The following is a 12,284-nucleotide window of genomic DNA, read 5'->3' on the forward strand; positions in this document are numbered from 1 at the left end:
CCCCTCCTTGCATATTTTTGCCTAGTTGGGCTAAGTCCTTGAACTCTGGTTTTGCCTCTTGCTTGCCTGGACAGAGGCAGGAGAGCTGTGGGAGGGTGGGTGAGTGTGTGTAGAAATCAGCACTATGGTGATTTGTAGTGTTCTGCCCACTTTTGCCTCTGGCCCCACCCTCCACTGCCATAAGGCCCTCAGAAATTTACCTAGAAGGGAATGTGGCCCTCTGGCTAAAAAGGGGTTCCTCCTCCTCCTCCTCCTCCTCCTTCTTGTTTTAGTATTCATATGCCTAGCAATTCATAGAGGGACAAATGGAAGGAAGGCCTCTGTCTCAAAGCTTACAATCTTAAAAATGCAAGGAATTACAGCCTTCCATGTGCAGTCTAAATGCATGTTAAGTTTATTCACTCACAATTAGCTCATTGCTCTCTCCTTCTGCCCCCTCCCTTTGCTGTCTCCCTCCCCAACTGTGAAATTTTAACTGTAAGCTCCCTAGGGTTGAGGCCACCTCCCTTGCTTTAATTTTTCCTCTTCAGAGCACTGGATGGCACCTGTGTTCACAATAATTTCATTTTATGCTCTTTGGGCAGAAATGGGGGAGGACATTGAAGAGTCGGACAGAATTGAGGAGGGCTTCTCTGAGAACAAAAGCGAAGAAGAAGAAAAAGAGGAACAGCAGGTGGAGGTGAACCCAGAAGCTGAGGAATCGAGAATTACCGTAGCAGGGGATTCAGAGAGCTCTGCTCCAGAAAGCGATGGAGCACTCATCCCCAGAGACGGCAGTTTTATCCTGGAAAGTGACAATGTGGAGAAATCTGATGAAGGGAGCAGTTCTACTACGCAAGAGGCTGTTGAGGTCCGTGACGTGGAAAATGCCACAGCACCAGCATTTGTGAGTTTCCACCGGGTTGGGGTGGGGGAACAGGATGACTTTAACAAACACAGAATGACAGAGTAGAAGCAAGACCTGAGCACAAGAGTGCTCTCCCTTCCCTTGGTTTCCAGCAACTGGTATTCAGACGCATTTCTACCTCCAACCATAGAAGCCATGCATGGCCATCATAGTAAAGGCCGTTGATAGCCGTCTCCTCCACGAATTTGTCCAATCTTCTTTTAAAGCTATCTAGGTTATTGGCTATCAGTACCTCTTGTGTGGGACGCGGGTGGCGCTGTGGGTTAAATCACAGAGCCTAGGACTTGCCGATCAGAAGGTCAGCAGTTCAAATCCCCGCGACGGGGTGAGCTCCCGTTGCTCCGTCCCTGCTCTTGCCAACCTAGCAGTTCAAAAGCACGTCAAAGTGCAAGTAGATAAATAGGTACCGCTCCGGCGGGAAGGTAAACGGCGTTTCCGTGCGCTGCTCTGGTTTGCCAGAAGCGGCTTAGTCATGCTGGCCACATGACCCAGAAGCTGTACGCCAGCTCCCTCAGCCAATAAAGCGAGATGAGTGTCGCAACCCCAGAGTCAGCCACGACTGGACCTAATGGTCAGGGGTCCCTTTACCTTTACCTCTTGTGGAAGTGTGTTCCATAGGTTATCTATGTGCTACATGAAGAAGGACTTCCTTTTATCTGTTATCTTTCCTTTCCTGTTATCTTCTAACATTCAGCTTTGTTGGATATCCATGTGTGCTGTTGTAATGAGAGAGGCAGAAAAATCTCTCTGTCCACTTTCTCCATGCAATGCACATTTATTTGTGTGTGTGTGCATAGCATAGTATTTTGCATTTTTCTATTTACATATCATACGTTACCATCAAATATTCTTTCCACATAGACTTCCTAGCCTAGCCTTCCATGGTGTCTGTAATATGTCTGGTATTGCTGTATATCCATATATTAATCCACCATACTTTTTCCTTTCTAATTCTTCTTTGTATTTAATTGTTGTTCAGAGAATCACCCCTACTTGTAATTTCATTTTAGTATCATTTTTTTTAAAATACTCCCCAAAAATTTCCCATTCACCCTTTATTTGTTTTCCATCCTGATTCCTTATTTTGGCTGCCATGCTTGCAAGTTTGGCATATTCTGTCAATTTATGCAGTCATTGTTCTTTTGTTGGTGTTTCTTTTCCCGCCCAACTTTTAGCATACACTATTCTTGCTGGTGCTGCAGCATTAAAAAAAATATTATATAGCCTTGCAGGGAGCTCATAATCAAGTATTGCTAATAGAAAGGCTTCTGGTTTCTTCGGAAATGTAAATGGGGGGGGGGAGATGAGCTCATTGTAAACCATCTCCCAGTATTTTTGGGGTTATTTACACTGCCAGCACATATGTATGAAAGATCCCTCAATCTCTTCATGTTTCCAACACAGTTTGGACCCTCTCTTGTACATTTTAACATTTTAACTGGGCATCAGATTCTACTGCCATGCACAGTTTTAAGCATCATGTAGTGTTTTCCTTGCCTTTTCTCTAAACGAAAATATCACATGCACTGCAATGTTTCTTCATATATTACAGTGCATGATTCCTGCGTCCCAGGAATCCTGGGAACTGTAGTTTAGCCCTCAGAGAGCTGCAATTCCCAGCATCCTTAGGAAATTGCAAGATTTTGGGGGGAAAGTTATACTCTTTAAACCTAGACAGCCTAAGAGGTCTTGTGCAGCAGGTCCAGTACCCCCCCAAGACTGGACATACTGTGATATAAGAAAAACAATGAAGAATTGCACTGGAAAGGTGTGGGATGAAACCCTTCATTTGCTGAAACATCATCTAACCTCCCTGCAAACAATTCTTACCTTATGCCATCCACTGGCTTAAATGTTGCTTTTAATTGGGAACCAATGTCATGGTTTCTCCCTTTGCCTCATCCGCAGGTGAGGCTCTCTAGGACACCGTCACGCCTGATGGAAATGACCACTGAGTTCTTCACTACATCCAGTGGAAACACTTACAAGGCAGTTCTGAACTCACCAAAGCTTAAAATCAAGAAATCTGAGAAATATTATGTGGGGAAACTGAAGGTGAATTTGCTGCCCTCCTACCTAGAGCAAGTGTACCTCTCTGAGAGTTTCTTTACGGATGTGAGAAGGCAGTGAGTAGAACTTCAATCTCTTCTCTTAGTTTACAGCTCGATCCCATCTTCTGTGTGGGTTATGTTCCAGTGGTTTGTGCATAAAAGCAAAATTACACAAAGCCAAAACCACCCCGACCCCTGAAATGAGGTTGGGGCCATCTAAGATCTCAGACTGCCCTGCAGGATCTTGCAAGGGCTTCTAGAGCCCTTGCATGGTCCTCCCAGAGCCTAGTAAGCAAGGCAGAGGGCTTAAAACTCTTTCTATGAAGGGAAAGACCCCTGGCAAACAAGGCTGCCTTATCCACTTTTTATTTATCTAATTTTTTTGTTGAGTACATAAAGTTGTATTTATGTAGGTGAAGCCTGTGTGAGATGCAATCAAGCTGTAGTTTAATGGCATTTATTTATATGTTTTAATTAAAAACATTTACATGCCGCTTAAAAAACATTTACATGCCGCTTGTTGTCCTACCACCAGCGGGTGAAGACTGTTTTGTTCCAGCAGGCTTTTGGAAGCCTACTGCTTTTAAGGAAAGGGCTTCTAAATAGCACAACATTGTTTTTACTACTTGCATTTTAATATTTTTTTTGCATCTGTTATAGTTTTTAATTCTGTTATAGTTTAATTACTATCATCTTCTATATGCTTTTAGCTTCCTGTGTGTTTTATCTGTGTCTTTTTTAGCTTTTGTGAGCAGCCTTGAGTCTCAGTTCAGGGAAGCCGGAGCATAAGTACATTTTAAAAACAATACGTTAGTAAAAACAAAAATGCAGCCCAAAGCCTGAAAAACAGCAATATAGAAACTGGTGTGGACAAAAGTGCAGAAAACAGATGTCCCGTAGATTTCAAACACATAAATCCGGGTCTGATTTATAGGCCAGGGAGAATGCCTGAGTAAAGACACAAGTCTTTGTAAGATATCTGAAGTGACTGATGGCTGCTGCTTCATGTGTGACAGAGGGAAGAGCCTTTCCCAATATAGGAACAACAGTAGAAAAAGTTTCTGAGTCATCACCCTACAATATTTTGCAGGGTGCCATGTCACAGGTAGAATTTCTCTAGATGATCTAAGCAATCTTACGGTATTAATACAGAGGCACATAGCCTTCCAGGTAAATGCCTTTTTCAAGAAGAACAAGAACGAGAAGAAGATTGTTCAAGGCATCTTTCAGCATAAAAATCAAAACAAGATAGGCTTCTGGCTGTGGACTACCCTCTGGACATTCCATTGCATCTGATCCTAAGGATCTTTAGCATAATTGGGGGAAATGAATGATTGAAGTTTGAACGTATTCATTCCTCTGAACCTGCAACCTCCTTCAATGGTGGTCTTGGAAGGATTGTTGCTGTTCTCTCCCCCCCCCCCCACAAAAAAAATTTTCAAGACTTTATTATGAAGTTAAAATAAGAATCCAGTAAGAAATAAGAAATAAAAATTTAAAAGTAAATTTCCCCCCATAAAGCCATTACTATATAAAATACATTCTCAAGACTACACATTGAATTAGATGTTACAAAAACAAACTGACCCGATACAGAAAGAGTACAAACCAAAGGTTACAAATACAAGCCATATTTCATTGGGATTTGCCACCCCCATGATTGGCCTTTCATATAAGTAACAAATGGCCCACCCACAAAGAAAGCTTCCCATCACATCTCTGACTCACCACTTCTGAGCAAGAGAAATGCTTAGCACAGAAGCTCATACATAGAAATGTGGAGGGAGGGTGCTTAGCTAATCCAAGGATGGACAGTTCTTCCCATAAACCTGGAGCAAAGCATGTTTCTACTTTTTAAATTCTGAAGCAAAGCATAGCCAGAGTTGCCAGAAGCCTGTGAAGCTCTGGGGTTCACCCACATTGCGTGATGCAACACAGTGAACACTGATGAAGTAGAGATGAGAACTTATGAGAGAGAGATTTGTTCCTGTAAGCAGAAGGATGCCCCAACTTTTCCCTTCCTTCTCTTTCCCCATCACAGAATCCGGCTGCAGTTTTTTGAACACCTGGAGAACTGGTATTCTGAGACGTTGTCCAAGGCCTGGGTCATTGTGAACTCCAAGAAAGAAGAGATCAGCGCTGAACTGCAGCTGCGTGCTCACCTTCATGAGCCAAGGCGGGAGCGCATCGAGAAGGATGTCTACGATGTCAGAATGGGTATTAATGTTTTCACTGCTGCTTGTTACCAATGTGACACAATTGTTTCAGCTAGCCCACCTACTCCCCACTAACACTAAGGCCACATCCACACCATACATTTGAAGCCCTACAATACCACTTTAAACAGTCATGGATTCCCCAGAAGAATTCTGGGGGCTGTTAAGGGTGCTGAAAGTCATAAGAGGGGACTTCCTAGACCAGGGGTCAGCAACTTTTTTCAGCCGTGGGCTGGTCCACTATCCCTCAGACCATGTGGTGGGCCGGACTATATTTTGGAAAAAAAATATGAACAAATTCTTATGCCCCACAAATAACCCAGAGATGCATTTTAAATAAAAGGACACATTCTACTCAAGTAAAAACATGCTGATTCCTGGACCATCCACAGGCCAGATTTAGAAGGCAATTGGGCCGCATCCGGCCCCCGGGCCTTAGGTTGCCTACCCCTGCCCTAGACAGAGGACTAGGACCCAGGAGACCATGGCTCAGATTCACCTCAGTCATGTAACTCACCGGGTGGCCTTGGGCCAATCACTGCCTCCCAGCCTCATCTACCTCACAGGGTTATTGTAAGGATGAACTGGGGAGGAGGAGAACCATGGACACGGACTCAAGCTCCTTGGAGAAGAAGATGGGACAGAAATGCAATAAATAAACTGTAGTTCTAGGAGGGGAATAATGAGTCTCTGCAAATAATATAGGCTGATTTGCTATATATGGTTGTGCCCAGCTGTTAGGTTAAATTCCCCCTGCCCTCCACCGACCATTGTCACCCTGGCCTCAACTGGTAGGCAGAGGATCAAATTCAAAACGTTGACAAATTTGTGGAGGCTGAATTTATAAAAAGCGAAGGCAAGGATGGGTTTTTGGAAATTTGTTCAGTATGAGCAATGGCACCCCTTGGCATTGCGGGGGGGGGGGATATGGATTGCAAGGCTTTCCAGATTTATCTTACTTTCAACTCCCACTGGCTTGGACCTAAAGCATTCTCTCACCCCACCCCTGCACGCCTTTCCTTCCCCCCCCCCTCAGCGGAGCTGCGATTTCACAATGACCGCTTAGTGCGACACTGCAGTGGTGTGGTGGAGGCCCTGAATAAAGAAAAAGCCGCCTTCTCCAAGCTCCGAGAAGACCAGAACCGTGTTAGCAAGACTTTCCGGCGGAAGATCCAAGACATGGAGAACATCTTCCTGATGGAGACCAGGGCAGAAAAGTCAGTTGGGGGAGAGGGGGTCGCACAGCTTTCCCCCATGCCTCTTCAGTCCCAGGGAATTGGTTGAGCAGGGGCTACCTTATCACAACATCAGGTTTCCTGAGTGCTTTTGATTTTGGTGGTACTTCTGGATCCAGGTCTCTCACTGGAGGCTCAGTGGCTAGAAGTGCCTTTTACCAACTGTGACTAGTTCAACAGCTATGGCCATTCCTGGACCAGGGAAGCCTTGCCACAGTTGTTTATGTGTTGGTTACTCCAAGACTGGGTTGCTGCCATGCACTCTGTGTGGGGCTTCCCTTGAGTTTGATCAGGAGGCTGCAGTTAGTGCTGAATGTTGCAGCACATACACCCACTCAATCACTTTAATCTGTGGAACTGACAATGCCCCTGATGCCATATAATACCTGTTCTGTATTTGTAAGAACTCGAACTTTTAGTGTGGTTGCCCCTACACTTTGGAACTCCCTGCATGTTAACATCAGGAAAGGCACCTTCATTCTATTCTTTTCAGCACCTGCTATAACACTTTTGTTTAGGCAACCCTGTCCAGATGCTGAGAAAGTTGATGCAAGTTTTACATCAATTTTCAGTCAGTCGTTATTGTAACTTTTTGAAAGCCTTAAATTGTTATTAATCTTCTTATTTACAATGTTATTGTTTTATCATTTTTGTAACCCACTTTGAGGGTTTATTTGTTTCTTACAGTCAAGCTGTTTAATATAAATTTAAAAAACTTTGTTGGTATATCACCATCTCCTTTCTCAGGCTGTTGAGTCTCAGCAACAATATGCGCACTGAGCTGACTGACCACGTGGAGGTGATGCAGCTCTCCCTTCGGAGCTACAGGCAGTACTTGGAAGAAGCACTAGGGAAGCTGCGAGACGCAAACACTGACTTCCTTAAAGCATGCAGGTATGCCAAGATCTGTTCAGCAGTGGCTAGTGTCGTGGATTCCATGAGGTGGGGTGAAGCCCCCGAGGCAATGCCCCTGTGGGTGCCCCACCACTTCCACTGCCAGCGGAGAATGGGTACCAGCATTGGTGCTTATTTCATGAGATCTCACAGAAATCTCACAAGATCTCTCATAGTTCGAGAAATCTTGCAAGATTTTGGCGCTGATGCGCCGCTCCGATATCAACACTACTGTGTTGTTTAAGGCAACTTTACTTAGTCATGGTAACCACCACTGGGAAACCCACAAAAGTGGAATCCCCAGGCCTATAAATTCCCTATCTTAGCTTTGTACAAGTGCATAAATTAAGCCACGTTCCTGTCCCCCTCCTCCTTCCCCTGCTGAGTTCTACAAGGGACAATTCTGAGACTTGAGGAGGAGAAGGAAGCTGGCAGCTGGTGCCACCACCCCTTGTAAGTGAGAAAGCAGGCAGGTGGGGGATAGCTGAAGGCAGACTGGGGTAGGCAAGGTAGTGTCCTACTTGCCCTAAAGAGGCAACTTCCACTAAGTCTTTATAAGATCCTCCTATACAGGTGGAATCATAAACAGGGCCTTTTCCAAACTCAGGCCATCCAGAGTCATAGCATCCTTAACCGGTATTTTTCATTGTTTTTCCCAGATTATTTGCTGATGGCGGAAATTTTTCTCCTGAGGAACTAGATGGCTTCATCAAGCGCCTGCACAAGGAGAGTGGGCGCATTGAGTTTGTCGAGGGCTTGATCATGATTGACCTGGAGAAGATGGAGTCTTCTTACCTGGAGCAGGTGAGGAGATGCCGGTCTCCCTGTTCTAGCAAGATAGAGGTTGCATCAAGAACAGCGAGAAGAATAAAAACTCTTATTTTTCCCTGCTGCCTCCCAAGGCTACAGAGGTCATCAACAGATATGAAAGCAAGTTTCGTTTTCTGGCACTCGACCGGCTCTTCATAGAGAAAATCCAACGGTTCTTGACGAACACTCAAGTGAAAATCAAGACAGAGGTGCAGATAAATGAAGAGTATTTTATTTTACTTTATTGCCAGAGTGGGGAGAGGCAGGCATGGAGCTTTCTCCTTTACCCCCAGCTCAATGACTTTTTACCTAAAGCTTTGAAGGGCTCCAGATTACTTCCTTGGATGTTTGACAAGCCCTTACTCATCTTATCCTCCCCGTTAGCACTTGCACACAAACAGCAAAAGGGATAAAGCACAGGAAGGACCCCCAGAACTGAATGAGTCCTGGTGGGAACGCCAGTGAGACCCGCCTTTTTTATTTATTATTTCATCTATTACGTTGCATTTATATCCCACCTTTTTCTCCAAGGAGTTCAAGGTGGCATTTGCAGTTCTCCCCACACTCATTTAACCCCCACAACAACCTTGTGAGGTAGGTTAGGCTGAGAGGCAGCAACTGGCCCCAAAAGTGAGCTTCATGATGGGGGGTGGCATTTGAACCCCAATCTCCCAGGCCCTAGTCTGACACTCTAACCACTACACCACTGGCTCTCTGCAGCAAATGCTGAGTAGAGGATGGCAAAAGAGACAAGAAGGATTCTGAAACAACATATCATGCATAGCCAGAGATGCACTGCAGATCACCAGTATAAAGCTCTCAAACCACTGGGGGATGAATTCTCACAAAATTACAGTGGTACCTCGCAAGACGAATGCCTCGCAAGACAAAAAACGTGCTAGACGAAAGAGTTTTCCGTTTTTTGAGTCGTTCCGCAAGACGAATTTCCCTATGGGCTTGCTTCGCAAGACGAAACGTCTTGTGAGTTCTTGCGAGTTTGTTTCCTTTTTCTTAAAGCCGCTAAGCTGCTAATAGCCGTGCTTCGCAAGACGAAAAAACCGCAAGACGAAGAGACTCACGGAATGGATTAATTTTGTCTTGCAAGGCATCACTGTATCTCCTGCAGATTTCCCCACCCTTGCCTTTCTCCTTAACTGGTAAACACACATCTGGGGAAATGCATTTGCCCAATTGTAGTTCTGCCACTGGAAGTCCCATATCCCCTTGTATCAGTGTCAGCCAGGAAAACCTTTCTCCACTTACCTTCTGCGAATCTCAGTTAAGCTTTTGACTTCAAGTTCCCCCTTTTCCTTCTTAGGTGGCAAAATCCAATTGGCAGACGCAGACGTTAAACTCTTACATGGAGAAACTCACCAGAAGGATTGATGCTTGTGCCCATCCCACTGCAGATAAGGAAGTAAGTTCCAACAGCATGCAATTAAAAATGATTTGTCTTTTTGCTGCAAGGGGTTCAAGTCACATCCAGTGGGTTTTCAAAGTCTGGAATGCAGACCTGGAAGCTTGTCAGGGATTCCTCAGTAAGGGGAAATGAAGCTGGGCATTGGAAGATTCAGGACAAACAACAAGAAATGACTTCATGCAGCACATAAACTATGGAATTCTCTCAGCTGGAACTTACCAGAACTCAGTTCCAGCACCTCTCAGGTGGGCGCCACTGCTATTCTAAGAGAACGAGGGAGGTGTTCATGGTGAGTTCCAGCACCTCTTTTTTTAGAAAAATAGCAATGTTAATACAGTGGTACCTCTGGTTACATACTTAATTCGTTCCAGAGGTCCGTTCTTAACCTGAAACTGTTCTTAACCTGAAGCACCACTTTAGCTAATGGTGCCTCCCGCTGCTGCCACGCCGCGCGATTTCTGTTCTCATCCTGAAGCAAAGTTCTTAACCTGAGGTACTATTTCTGGGTTAGGAGAGTCTGCAACCTGAAGCTTATGTAACCTGAAGCGTATGTAACCCGAGGTGCCACTGTGTGTGTGTGTGTGTGTGTGTGTGTGTTTATATTCAACAAAATCATATTTAGTGCCTGGTTTGTTTATTTCTCTCAGTCTGTAACTTCAGAAGCACTCTATGAGTTTGCCACGTTTGTGATGGAAGAACTGAAAAAGAGAAGCAAGTATCTCAATTGCCTGCTTGAACTGGTAAATAGATCCACATGGTGAATGATTGTAATGATTATTATTTGTCTCCCCAGTGCCATTTGTGTACAATGCACTGCTAAACAAGAATAACATAAGCAAAAAGACAGTTCCCTGGCAATCAGTGGGCAAAATGACACATGATGTTGATGGGGAAATTTGCAGATCTGTAAAGCTTAAAGCTCCCCCTTTGGGGAAGGGCTGTAGCTCAATAGTAGAGCATCTGCTTCACATGGAGAAGGCCCCAGGTTCAGTTCCCAGGATCTCCAGGTAAGCATGGAAAAGACTCCCTGCCTGAAACCCTGGAGAGCTACTGCCAGTCAGTGTAAGCAGTGCTGAACTAAAAGGATAAATCATCTGACTTAGTATAAGGCAGATCGCTATGTTGTTCTTGTGGCTTCCCCCAAGGCACTTGGCTAGCCACAGTTGGAAACAGGAACCTGGGAAAATTGACCTTTGGTCTGGTCCAATAGGATGCTTCATCTGTTTTGCTCCTTTCCGACACAGGACCCTGTGTTCTCTTATGTACAAGACCCCACAATCCCTACCTCCGTGACAACCTCCATCCAATCAGACAGCATGGTGCAGGAAAGCAAGACATTTGTGATGGGTGTTGAATGCACATCACTGTTGAACCCAAGCCGGATGGGGAAGCCAGCCTTTGACGATGCAGCGATTAGTGTGATCAAACACCTCATTGGGTAGGTATTGAAGGGGAAGGGGCAGGATGGTCCTGGTTCTTGCAAAAGTGGTGGAGACTGAGAGCACAGTAAACCCTAAGCCGATCAGCAAGGAGGGAGATGCTCATGAACAAATGCCTCCAATTGGTTTTTAAACTCACTGCAGAGAGTGGTACCTAGCAGTGGTGGCTGTTGACTGTTGGGACTGGGAGGGCAGAAGGAAGGGACACCCAAAAGGTGGTGGCGCCAAAGTCAGAGGCAGGCAGAACCAGAGCCAATCACAGGCAGCTGGTTAATTCTTGTTTTATCCCCATCCTCCTCCCTGCTAAGAGGGCAAAATTGACTAAGGAGGAGGAAGCTGATAGCCAGTGACCAGTTCCCCTGAACTGGTTGTAGGAAGACAGGCAGGTGGAGACTGACTGAGAGCAGACTGCAGTTGGTAGGGTGGTTCTCCACTCACCCTAATGAGGGCAAGGAGTAGCCAATGTGGTGCCCTCTGGATGTTTTTGGACTCCAACTCCCATCAGCCCCAGCCAGTGTGGCTAATGGTCAGGGATGATGTTAGTTGTAATCCCAACAACATAAAGAGGACTTCATGTTGGCTACCCACTGGGAAAAGTTACTGCTAAGACGATGTGGGCAAGAAAATGAAAGTGTCACAAAACTCCAACAGAGAAAGAGTGCTTAAATAAAGTGCACGGAATTGGCTGAGACAAGTTAATTGAGCTCTAGTCCACAGGAGGGAAGGGAGTGTTGACTTCACTGAAAGATGGAATTGCTTTGTCAAATAGCAGAATACAAGTAAGGGAATGTAAGACTTGAAGGACCTCTGTTTTTGTAAATAATATCAAAAAAGGAAAGAAAGCTTTATGGGTCAAAAGACATCCCCTACAAATTCCCAGGATCTGAGTCTTAACCTGTGTTGAGCTTGTTTCAGATCCCATCGCACCAGAAGACTGACAGATGCGCAGCAGGAGAAAGAGCGCTTGCAGTCCGCTGCAACAGAAACAGCACCAGGTGGGCACAAGGAGACCTTCCATGCAGGCAATCATTGCAACCACACAGCTTAACTCAATGGGTTTTTACGGATTTCTTCAATTAACCACACCAGTTGCAATGCTTAAGACAGCTTTACTAGATCACAACAACAGCAGCCACTGGGAACCTGCAAAAGCAGAGTTCACAGGCCTATAAATTACCCAGGCTTTTATAGAAGCATTCCCTTGCCTTAGCCTTACTCACACACCTTGAAATCAAGATGCGTTCTCTGAGGAAAAGTGTGCTTGATTCAGCAAGAAGAATTCACTGTCTGCTTTCTGTCAAACTGGTCCAAG

General features: G+C 45.1%; 1 protein-coding gene across 2 annotated transcripts in view; it reads left to right on the forward strand.

Moving 5' to 3' along the window:
* Window positions 1-12,284, forward strand: part of CCDC180 (coiled-coil domain containing 180) — a 59,976-nt gene that overhangs the window by 27,651 nt on the left and 20,041 nt on the right. Inside the window, exons 18-28 of one of the 2 annotated variants that reach the window (XM_081179178.1) lie at window positions 585-886; window positions 2,816-3,033; window positions 5,000-5,175; window positions 6,211-6,391; window positions 7,157-7,303; window positions 7,963-8,107; window positions 8,206-8,322; window positions 9,432-9,530; window positions 10,181-10,273; window positions 10,778-10,971; window positions 11,888-11,967. In XM_081179178.1, coding sequence (XP_081035304.1) covers window positions 585-886; window positions 2,816-3,033; window positions 5,000-5,175; window positions 6,211-6,391; window positions 7,157-7,303; window positions 7,963-8,107; window positions 8,206-8,322; window positions 9,432-9,530; window positions 10,181-10,273; window positions 10,778-10,971; window positions 11,888-11,967 — 1,752 coding nt within the window. The remainder of the gene's footprint in view (window positions 1-584; window positions 887-2,815; window positions 3,034-4,999; window positions 5,176-6,210; window positions 6,392-7,156; window positions 7,304-7,962; window positions 8,108-8,205; window positions 8,323-9,431; window positions 9,531-10,180; window positions 10,274-10,777; window positions 10,972-11,887; window positions 11,968-12,284) is intronic. The other variant, XM_081179179.1, reaches the window with a different exon arrangement.

This window comes from Podarcis bocagei, assembly GCF_964188305.1.
Source record: "Podarcis bocagei genome assembly, chromosome: Z".
Taxonomy (NCBI): Eukaryota; Metazoa; Chordata; class Lepidosauria; order Squamata; family Lacertidae; genus Podarcis; species Podarcis bocagei.